The 11,695-nt window shown below is 45.7% G+C and overlaps 1 protein-coding gene across 1 annotated transcript; it reads left to right on the top strand.

The window, feature by feature from the left end:
* The first annotated feature begins 2,905 nt into the window (after nucleotides 1–2,905).
* LOC138489690 (gamma-crystallin 2-like) lies at nucleotides 2,906–8,222 on the top strand. Its single transcript, XM_069617336.1, has 3 exons — nucleotides 2,906–3,016; nucleotides 5,786–6,028; nucleotides 7,910–8,222. The coding sequence occupies exons 1-3, from the start codon at nucleotides 2,906–2,908 to the stop codon at nucleotides 8,183–8,185; spliced, it is 630 nt and encodes a 209-aa protein (XP_069473437.1). The 3' UTR covers nucleotides 8,186–8,222.
* The last annotated feature ends 3,473 nt before the right edge of the window (nucleotides 8,223–11,695 follow it).

Below are 11,695 nucleotides of genomic sequence, written 5' to 3'. Positions count from 1 at the left end.
TAAACAATTTGTAGAAAAAATAGTAGGTCTTACAGATCGACCCAAAGTGCAAAGTGCTATTTTCACATTGAATACACCAATGAATTAGAATTCTGGCAATAAATCAATTAATAATTTAGATATAAAAATTCTCCATAACAATCATGTAGACTGTCCAATTTTTGATTTCCTGTGGAACTTAGACAAAATGATGTCGACTCGAGTTGCGGCTCGGTGATGTACATAATTTCCATACCCAAGCCATCTTCAGGACATAAGACCACATTTATGTTCACATAGATGGTTGTTACCAATTTCACATGTTCTGCTACCCCAGGTATTTTGGTGAAATGACGTCCCTGCTGTGGGCCCGCAAGTTTCTCTTTTGCCTTGTCTGCAGCTTCAGGTATAGTTTCCCTAAAAGAAATAGAAAGACACTGGCGCGCATCTATTTTAGATGGCAAAGCTGTAGGCAAGGATCTGTAAACTAACATCATGGCACAGGGAAGGGGTAGAACAAATTGGTCTTCCTCTGATGTCTGTCGCCATATGTATGGACTCTGGATGGCTCCCTAATACGCCAATGGGTCCTGAACGAAAGGGATGCTCGCCCTCTCTTGACAAGGCTAGAAAACTTGTCTTATCACACCAAGGAGATAGCCTGGCCTGTGCAGCAATATAGAAGATCTTCCATGCTACAGTTTCAATTCATCGTTTCCGATCTTTGCATGATTTATTTCTGAATTAGGGACTCTATTATTTTCTTCAAGTTTTAAAGACATTTTGCAGTTTCTGTAGAACAATTTTGATCTGGGCATAGCATCTTCTACTCTGTCTATGCTGGGTACCCTTGAAAGTTTTCAGTGGGCCTTGGGAAGGTGTAGGAGAAGGGGAAACTGGTAGATTGCTGGGCATGTTAGAACTGACACAATGTGGCATCCAGCTGTCAGACTCTTGGTGCCTCTTTGGGAGTTTCTGCTCTTGCTGAAGTCATAGAAGTATCCTCCTTTGAGCCTTTGGAATCCATTGAAATGAACATTCTCACAGTGTATGATGTCCATTGTAGTGGTAGCTATTACAGGCAGGAAGCTGAGACAATTGGGTCCTCGGCTATGCATGAAGGCCTTCTTTACTTTGATAAGTTTGGGCCCAGCTTTCTTCCACAAGGAACGGTCTCCTTTTCACTTGTCCCAGGTGATTGCTTTGCCTGCCTTTTTCCCATTACCTACTTCGGCAAAGAGGGGAGGCAGAGAGCTCCTTGGCAATGAGGCTTGTAATGTATCTTGGGTGGCATGGGTCATCAGGCACGACACAGGAAACACTCCAGTTATAGGGGGGAAGGTAAGTAAGGAGAGCAGGAAACACGCTTCTACTTCCTCTGGCTATCTATCTCCCTGCCCTAACCATCATCCCTGGAACTTAGGTGCCAGACCCCAGGGATTATTTACGGGTCGCCATAGGTCGCAAATGCGACCTCTGAGGTCTCCCTTGCGACCTCTGTGGTCTCACTTGCGACCTCTAAAAAAAAAAAAAGAACTTTATTTATTTCTTTATTTTTCTTTTTTTTGTAATGCAAGCTCCTGGGCTGTGGCCAGCACCATGTGGCTCTTTACTTCTGGAGTGGCTGGCTTTATTGTTCAAGTCCCTTAAAAAAAAGAAGAAAAATAAGAACAGGAGTGCCACAAGTCTAACACTTTCAGCACTGACCCTAAATAAGAAAGAATAGGAATACCAAATAATGTGTCTTTCTGGAATTCTATGCAATAATTGCTAGACTCATTAAAGGTTTATTTCATGCACATTTCCGGAGGTGAGTCACTGATTTAGTCTGTTCTTTAACGCCTCAACGCAGCCTTTCATCCTTCTGAGGTCGATAAATGAGTACCATCACAGTTTGGGTGATATTGGGTGTATATATTTTCTATATAAAGCACTTAAGCGTAAGTGCTATATAATAACACATCATTATCATTTGCTCATGGACGTCTGCCTGCATTCACAGTAATTTGGTAATATAGGCCTATACACACTGATCTTAACGATACATATGGCGATCCATTCTTGGATGAAATGTACATCACATTATAGTGATATTGTAACCATATTTTTCGGAGTGTACAATGCTATGTGATGCCACTTCCTGTTTTGTCAATGTTTTCCTGCGATATCACTTCGGGTGGGGTCAAATGACATCACTTCCTGTGATGTCATCAGGGGGTCAAGGGTCGTGTGATGTCACGTCCCTACCCCTGGCATTTTGGTGAAATGATGTCCCTGCCAGACCCCTCACAACATTCCAAGCTCCACTCCACTTACACAAACACAGCTCATCCAGAGAGGTGCTACGCCACTACAGCTCAATAACACAGGTTCCTATGATAACAATGTAGCAATCACCCCCGCGTGGGAGATGGGGGGGGGGGGGTTCCAGGGCTGTGTCGGCCGCCAGCCCCCGTATAGGCAGGCCCGAGTGAAACTGTCCTTGATTCCTGGGGCAGGGAGTTTAATTGGATACGGGGAGGAGGTTGAAGTGAAACCAAGAGGTATCACCAGCCCCTAAGGCGAGATCTTAACCCACTGAGCTATCTTTCTTGTCTGCTCTCCCAAACACGATTTTAAATCTATGCTGGTGGATTTCAATATAGCTGTTTTCTTTGGAGAGCTGATCTTTTTGAAAAAGCCATGTGACTCTCAACAAGAACCAGCTGGCAGCTGCTTCAGCAAAAATGAGGACACACAACAATGCATTATAGACGGTTTTCAGCCAAACACAGACCTGAGAGGGTGCTGGTAACGGAAATGCAACAGCTCGTGCTTTTATTTGTTTGATTGGATTTGTTTTTCGAGACCCCAGTCAGGGAGGGGGCAGCTGAATTTGCTGAACACTGAGGGGCCTGTTAAAGGCAGGATTGCTTTATGCAACTGCATGTCTGCTGCTGACCTGTATAAATACAGCAGGAGGGTCGATGCCTGGCAGTACAGGGCATCCGTTGGGCAGCCGCTACACACTGCCAAGGGCAACCCCGCCATGGGAAAGGTAACGCATTCGCTGTGGACGGTTTCAGCTTTTTCTCCAGTACTCTCTGCCGCTTTATGTTCGTGTTTCTATTTCAAGATCTGCAGAACCTCTGTTCTTCATCTAATTGCCAATGTACTATGCATGGGTGACCTGGGGTGTGTGCTTTCGACTGACACACTAGTGTCTGGGGTCAAAACAGATCTCTGAAGGCAACATTCTAAGAGACTGGCCTGTTCAGCCCTAAGAAAGGCACAGGAAACTGTATGTACACAATTGAATGGCACATAGGGGTGTTTTTGCACGTCCAGTTATATATGGCACGACTTCCGGTTTCCTGTGAAACAAAAAGGCAGGATAGATGGTTCAGGTACTTTTGGGGAATTCGGCGATTACTTTTGTAAGATGCAGGCACCATGCAGATCCAATCTTTCTTTCAACAGACACTGCTTAGAAAGAGAGGGTGGGTGACAATTAATAGATTGTTATAGAAACAGGCCAAGCAAAATAACGTGATTAACATTTATTTTGCCCATCCTGGATGCCAGGTTTTCCTGTGTAAACCCCAAACAAGTTGTGGTGTGCAATATATGAATGGACATTTTATTATTCATTTGTAACAACTCTATATATAGTTTGGGTGCACTTCTTTAATTACATCTGTGATGTTGTTTAATGATATTTCTCGTGTGTGGTGTAAGGACACCCGGTCCATGCATAAAATGGATCTGCATCTTGTAGGAATTATCCTGTGATGTCACACCCTGTGACGTCTTCCCATTGCTCATGTTCATAAGGCCCCCATTTTTCTTTGTTTTTCTTTTTAAAACTTGCCCTGCCATGTAGCCATGTGCATCAGTCATCAAACATTGGATCCAACTAGCCTTCTTGGACCAATTCTTCTAGGAAATGGTGTGGTCTTGATAAGCTGCAAGTCATTTTTCTGTTGCGCTTATCCTTGACTAATGTTCATTTCCAACATTAGTTTCAGGCTTGATCATCCAATATTATCATTTATAGCAAAGTCTGCTGAGGAGGCCCAGCTGTTTTCAGTTAGTCAGACCCCTAAATACTGGTAACTGTAATAAAGACAACTTAAAAAAAAAAACTTTTGACCCAAAGGTTCACCATTGTGCACTTGTGACCGCAATTAACTCCGTGTCCCGATTGGGGCGTTCTCGCCCCCTTCCTCCCCGCTCCCCTCACCTGACGAGATGATCTCCAGGTCCTCCGGGACAAAGTTCCTCCGGGTGCGGTAATCTCTCTCCTTCTTTAGCGGTAAAGACCTACCACGAAGAGAAGCCACAGTGACCGCTAGATGTACATAGCAGTCCTGGGACCCCGCTTCCACAGACAGGCGGTTAAGAAAGGGAAAAAACCGGAAGGCGTTAAAAACCCTTTCGTCTGGATCGAAGCCTCGTAGAGGATGTAGTGGAGGTTCCGAGGGCAGGTGTGGTCCAGAGAAGAAAACTTCCGACAGCCAGGCAGGGGGAGATTCCGAGAGGGAGGATGATAGAATTCAATGCAGGAGATTCCACAAAGAGAAAGGGGCGAGGAAAGGTAGGATTATGCTGGAGCAGGATCCCGGCCAGAGAGAGAGAGATAGAGAAGAGACTACTCGGAAACGGTAGGCAGCGAAGGAAAAAGTACGAGAGAAAGAGCGAGGGAGCCAACCCAGCAGGGCGAGAAAAGAGTAGAGGCAGGGAGCGGCACAGAAAAAGGCCGAAGAGGAAAAAAAACGTAGCGTCTTACCCAGAGGAAAGCAAGGCAATCTAAGGGGGTTGCAACGCAACGGCACGCCGGAAGTACACGGCATATATACTTCCGGGTAGCCGTTGGAAGCAACAACTAGACCTGTAAGCGGAGCTAAAACCGCATCCTACCATGGCGCAGACGCCAATGCGGAAGTAAGCCCCATCCGACGCGGCGGATGACACTCCGCCCACACTAAGCTCCGCCTCCATGACCCGCCCACCTAGGGCCCTTTGTCATGTGCTGCCCATTGGGCCCTTTGCCATAAATCTGCCACTGGGAGGCCATGAGGCGGCCTAGTACGGCGCTATGAAAGGGGCATAGTATATTTGAATAATGCAGTGCCTCGTCTTGTAACGCTTTGTAGAGCACATCTTATCTAGCTAAATCATGGGTTTATGCAGTTGCATGGATCACATGTGAGTGAGTGAGTCAATCAGTCAGTGTGTGAGTGAATATAAGTGAAAGGTGCTGCAACATGCCACCAAACAGTATCAGTGTGCGACAACCTGTAAAATGTGACGGTGTGTCGCTGCATCTGTTATATGCCCTGAATTCCTTTTGAAACAAGTATTGACAAAGCCAACAACTTTGCACCCACCACCTGCACCTCCCCACCCAAAACACATCACCTTGGGATATTTTTGAGCTACCTTTGTGCTTTTGAGGGGATACCAATGTTATTTCTAAAAAGTCTTCTGAAAGGTAACGGCTTAACTACAATGGTAAACAAGTCCCTGGTTAATTCTTCAGCCACGTGAACTATAAATAAACTGTGTGTCGCTGCATCTGTTATATGACCTGAATTCATTTTGAAACAAGTATTGACAAAGCCAACAACTATGTTTAGGCAATAGGTTTGCCATTATTGCAGTGCCTGCTAGATGCCTATCCCTTGTCTACATTCAACCAATACTCTTGGCTTTGTCAATGCCTGTCGCTTACCTTACTATTAGTATTACGTTTTCACGTCCATTAGTGTAGTGCTATCTGGTGAGAAATAACTGTGCTGCCATTTTGTATTGTGTCTTTTCACAGATCATCTTCTACGAGGACAGGAACTTCCAGGGCCGCTCCTATGAGTGCAGCTCTGACACTTCCGAGCTGCTGTCCTACCTGAGCCGCTGCAACTCCATCAAGGTGGAAAATGGGAACTGGATGATCTACGAGCGCCCCAACTACACGGGACACCAGTACTTTGTGAAAAGGGGCGAATATCCCGACTGTCAGCACTGGATGGGTCTCAGTGACTCCATTAGGTCTTGCTGCGCAGTCCCTCAGGTAGGCTTCCTTTACGCTGTGTCCTCAAAGCGGTCCGAGGAATGGATGTGCTAGAAAAACGCAGGCTCAATGATTGGTAGGATGAGGTGTAACTTCATTAATACTAACAAGGCTGCTTTTGAGTTAGTGCACCACACTGAGCCCAGTGACACAAGCAGGCAAGGAGGCATGATTTGATTTGATTTTGCATTTATATAGCGCTACGAACCCTCAGGCATCTGAGAACTGCTTATTACCCACGGTGTGTGGTGCTCATTTATCGACCTCAGAAGGATGAAGCCTGAGTTTGGCACTGCTGGGATTCGAACCTGCATCTGCAGGCTCTTCACGGATGTCAAAGCGAGTGCTTTACTCGCTGTGCTATCTGACCGGCTTATGGCCTTAGTCCTTGGTTTTGCTTTTGCAGAGTGCTTACCTGGCAACTACAATCCCTTAGAAGGGCAGTAGACCCAATACCACATGCTTTGCCCTATTGCGAAGTTGCTTCTCCACTACCCGCAACGTGGGGTCATTGCAATCCCGAGCGGTATGTGTGCATCACAAGGGTCTTTTTGTACACGGCAGCCAGGGATTTTCGGGGCGCAGGCTGATTATTGCATATGTTCTTGTGCTCAAACCGGGATCTCCCAATTTGTATCTGAAGTTAGTAATGTTTTGGCTGATAGCACGGGTGGCTTTTTCTTTTGCACAATGGCTTTTTTTAATTGATACCATAGAAGTGACACAATCCAATGTTTTCGAGGAAGAAGTGAACGAATGGCTTTTTTTTTAAGCGAACAAATGAAAAAAAAACGTTTTAAATGAGATATATGTGGGGGTGGGATATGGATAAAGGTAGGGGAGATGAGGGTGGGCATGGGGGTCCCGCACAATAGAACAAAAAAATGTGGTCCCTTCACTCTTTCGAAAACATGGATTTGGTCAAATCACCTACATCCTTTTTTATAGGGGCCCACCGTTTTTTAAACTAGGATGTGGTTCTGCTCCTGTATACAAGCCAAAATGTGTGCAAAGTAAAACGAAAGCAATTCTGAAAATGTGGAGACAGGATATAGGAGAAAATCGAGCCCCTTGTGGAGCTCAACATTTGCAGGTTGAAAACTCGGTAACAGGGAGGTGACTGGGTGGCCTATATTACCAAGACAGCTTCCTCCTTTTTAGCTTGGACCGCACCACCCACATGATCTGCCCCCCTTTTTCGGTTGCGTTCCGGCTTTGTGAAACTTACTTCCCTTGGCCTTACGTGCTATTTTAACCATCTTGCCTTCCGGAAAGTGTTGAAAACGTATCTTTTTTAGCTTTAGCGAAGCACTTCTCTTGTTTTTCCTAGTGGTTTCCCTTTAGGTTAAGGAATCTACAGCGCCAAGATACCCTGGGGTCAAAGATGCGTTTAAGAAGTTCTGCTAACATAACATAACCCAAAACATGACATGGCGAAGGGAGGATATGAGCCCCAGAGATGGTGTGAGCTAGGTTTACCTTTCTAAACAACCCCTTTCTATGCTCTTTTCCTTTGTTCTGAGACCTTCTGTGCAATCTTTTGCTCTGCTTCGGGATTTAGGATTCCAGAGAGCCTTTAAAGGGAGCCGGGCTCAGTTTCCTCTGTTTATGATGCACTTGATGGGGATTAATCGACTCGGAAATGTGGGTGAAAAATACAGCAACAAATATTGCATTGAGAGCTTTTGGAGCAGGCAAATCCTCAAAGAAGGGACGCGGCAATAAAGCCTTGCAGCGAAACATACTCAGTTACATATTGACTCAAGGGAACTGCTTGATGTAGACTAGGGAGCATCAGAAAGACAAGTCTATTGGGGGACCAATCAATGTCCCTCAGTTCCCTATGTTATCCTCAACGTGTTCTTCTCTTTCCTACTCCAGCACCGCGGCGCCTACAGGATGAGGATCTATGAGAGAGAGGACTTCAGAGGCCAGACGATGGAGTTCACCGAGGACTGCCCTCACGTGAACGAGGAATTCAACTACCACGACATTAACTCCTGCAACGTGCTGGAGGGCCACTGGATCTTCTATGAGCAACCCAACTACAGAGGCCGTCAGTACTACCTCCGGCCGGGCGAATTCAAGAGATTTACTGACTGGAACGCCATGAGTGCCAGGGTGGGATCTTTTAGGCGCATTGCTGATTTTTACTGAAATGTCAACATTGTCCATGTGCTGAAACTAATCAGTGTGTACCTAATAAATTAATATGAATGCACGTTGCAATGGTTGAATGGTTCTTGCTCTGGGTAGCAATGGAAGTCAGGGGGAACCTGATCATAGATGGGTCTTGCATATCCATGTGTGTAGTTGCAATTTCACATTTCCCAGAATTGCATAGTCAACACAAAAGAAGGACTTGTAAGACAACCACTGCTAAACATTTAAAGCGAATGTGATAAAAAGCAATCGGTTACCTGTACAATGTGTAGCAATGTGTAACAAGTCCTACTCCATGTTAAGGGGAAAGTGGCGAGGGGCCTAGGGATGGCGGCGGGTGCGGGTGTTGCAAATGTGACCATTAAGAATCTTTCCTAAACCTACTCCTCCCAAGTTATTACAAACTGCCAATATAAAATGGAATAATTAAAAGGTGCCCAGGAACAATGGACTAGGTATGCGCTCTCTAAAGTTACTATCTTAACATATCATCCTATAGTGACGTCACATTCACTGGATGCAAATACAGATTACTTAGCTGTGGTTAGTAGATTTTGTTCAACAAGAGAACATTAAGTAACTTGCATGAACACAACAAAATGTAATCTGAAAAGTAGTCCTAAAATCATGAAGTTCACAGCGACAAATCATAGGAATTCTAGTTGCAAGGTTAGACCCCCAGAGTGCTCTAAACTTGGAGATCAAAAATATATTTAGCCAACAAATTAAACTGTGAAGCAACTGCCCTGAGTTATATTTCAATTTGATACGCAAAGCAGTGAGAGGTGTAATTGCTATTTTCATAACAAGATGCTGCCAGAAGGTTCCATGAACATGGACAAGGAAGGCCAATCTGGCAAGCACAGGATGTCCAGCAGAGAACTCTGCTAGGGTCACGTGCTGCAGCCAACCAATCAACTCTCAGTGACAATACCCATGGACAGCCATGAGCCAGATATACTGACTGAAAGGGTCCTCATGAACACCTCCATTCCTGGTAATGCATTGCCTTTAAATTCAATAAACATGAACCTTGAAGAGACGCTCAGCAAAGTTTATTAGGGGTTTGATTGTTCGGTCATTAGCATTATGTGTCTGATTCATCCATTTGTCTTGTCCAATCCAATTGCATTTTGAACCATGTGTTCATCCACCAAGCGTTGATTGGTCATGATTTCCAAGGAAGTATTTGCGAGTGCCATATCGCGATCAGGCCCAATGGCTGCGTTCAATGCTGCTGTTATTTCCGGGTGAGTCCATGTGCCAGAGCTCAACGTGGCCTCTGTACTGGGCAGAACCAGATTGTCAGGGTCACCTCATGGGTCACTCTCACCTAACACACACAGTATTGTGCCTAGTGTAACAGCACAGCATTTTTTTAAACTCACTGCTCGTTGTGACTGCTTTGAGAGCATTCGGGAGAGCATTCCAAACAGACGGACGCAAGACATCAAAACTACGGCCGCCACCTTAGCCAACCTGAAGCGAGACTGCACAAGTTTACGTTGGTTCTGAGATCTAAGGGTACGAGATGGAACGCAATGTGTGAGGCGACAAGAGAGATATTTAGGAGCAGCGTTCAAGACACATATATGAGTCAAAATGAGAAGCTTATGAGTAACTCCATGCTTCACTGGAAGCCAATGATGTTCATGTCGGGAGGCAATGTCAGGATGTAGTAGATCCTCATGCAAATGAGTTCCTCTCATATTTGCTGTTATATTTCTCATTAAGTAAAATGTGGCAGCATGCTGACACCAACCCTTGTGGGCACCCACCACACTGGACTTGTTGACAAGCTCTGCACATCATAACAGGTGCTCAGAATCCCCCACTAATGGAAGCACAGAATGGAGGCCAGAGGTTGCTCGGCAGTGGGAGAGGTACAGCTCTGACAATGATTCTGGCCGATCAGAAAGGCTTGGTCATGAAGTGTACGCTAGCCTGGTGGTGATCGAGCACGTTATAGCATGCTTATCAAGGTCCTGATCTAGTGATAGCCTGACATGGGTTGCACCAGGTGCAGAACTGTGCACACTGATGTTTATGTAATATGCTTTCCAATGTGCAGCAGAGCATAGTCCTTCTAAAACATTGTGCCTCATTATGACTCTGGCAGTAGCCGTGCCAGTAAATACCAGCACGGCTGCCGCCGGAGTAATTTTTTTCGGGCACCTGGGAATGGGGAACTACCAGGGCATTACCGGGTCCCTCTGGATCCTACTACCGGGTCCCTCTGGCCAGGCATCGGAAAAAAGAAAATCCCCATTCCCATCGAGTCCCATTGGACTCAATGGGGAGGACGGATGCACCGGCACTGTGTGCAACAGTGCCGGTGCATCCGTCAAGGTCTGAGAGCGGGTGACTTTCTGCCCGCCAGGTCATACCTGGCGGGCGGAAAGGCACCCGCTCGCAGCACTCGTAGTTTGCCGGTCCACAAACGGTTGTTTCAAGACCGGAAAACTCGTAATGAGGCCCATGTCTACTTCCAGAGATATCGCTTCCATCAGAAATAGCATGCCAAACAGAAACGTGTTATAAGGAATACTCTTACAGAAGAAAGGTCGATCCTTAAAAATCTCTTGGAGCTCGCAAACCTCAGACCCCACTCTTCTCCTCTTCACCCTGTTGACGTCCTTCAAGGATCAGTCCTTGGTTGTGTGCTCTTCACACTCTATGGCCCTCATTATAACTTTGCCGATATGGAAAAAAAAGCCAGTAATTCTGACACCAGCATTTTTTCCGGACTGGCAAAACACAAGTTTGTCAGTGGGGGTCATGGCTCTCCCGGCAGAACTGACCTGCCGTTAGATCAGGCCTCTACCGGCAAAGAAATCCCTGAATCACCGGCATCGGTAAAACCAGTGCCGGTGAGTCAAGCAATCCCATCCCACGCCACGGAGTCCTATTGGACTCCGTGGAATGGGAACTTACTGTCATCTCTGCCACCCGTAATATCCTGGTAATATTGGAATATCGGGTGGCGGAGACAGTAGGGCAGTTTCGCTGATATCCTGTCTTACTGCACATCATCACTATCTCATACTGAACACTTCAAAAACAGCGATGCCCAGAGAAAAAAGGCAAGAAAGACATGCCAGGAAAAAGATGCCACCAGAAACATGCCTGGAGAGATATGCTTTCAGTGCCAGTTACCTTTGCCATTAATGCTATACATAAAGAAATATAGCATTAGTCCGGTGCCCTGATAAATATTCTCCCAGAATAAACTATTGACAGAATCCGGTTGTCCCAGTGTTGTAACTTCCACAGAACAACTATGCCCAAAAAATGATATGTCAGAATAAAATCTGGATTGTGATGTTAGTAGCCAAGTAGGAGTGAAAGAACGCCAAAGGCTTCTATGTGCTATGCCTGAGCTTCCTAAACACCTAAACTCAGTTATTCACAAAGGGTTGTGACACAGTCTTTCTAATGCACCCCAAAACTCCCTTTGGCAGGTTAGCTGAGCTGAAGGCTTAACACTTCAAACGGTAGTGGGGT

This window comes from Ambystoma mexicanum, chromosome 9, assembly GCF_040938575.1.
Source record: "Ambystoma mexicanum isolate Mex_15411 chromosome 9, UKY_AmexF1_1, whole genome shotgun sequence".
NCBI lineage: Eukaryota > Metazoa > Chordata > Amphibia > Caudata > Ambystomatidae > Ambystoma > Ambystoma mexicanum.
Note: the sequence above shows the minus strand (reverse complement) of the source record. Positions and strands in the feature narration are given on the sequence as shown.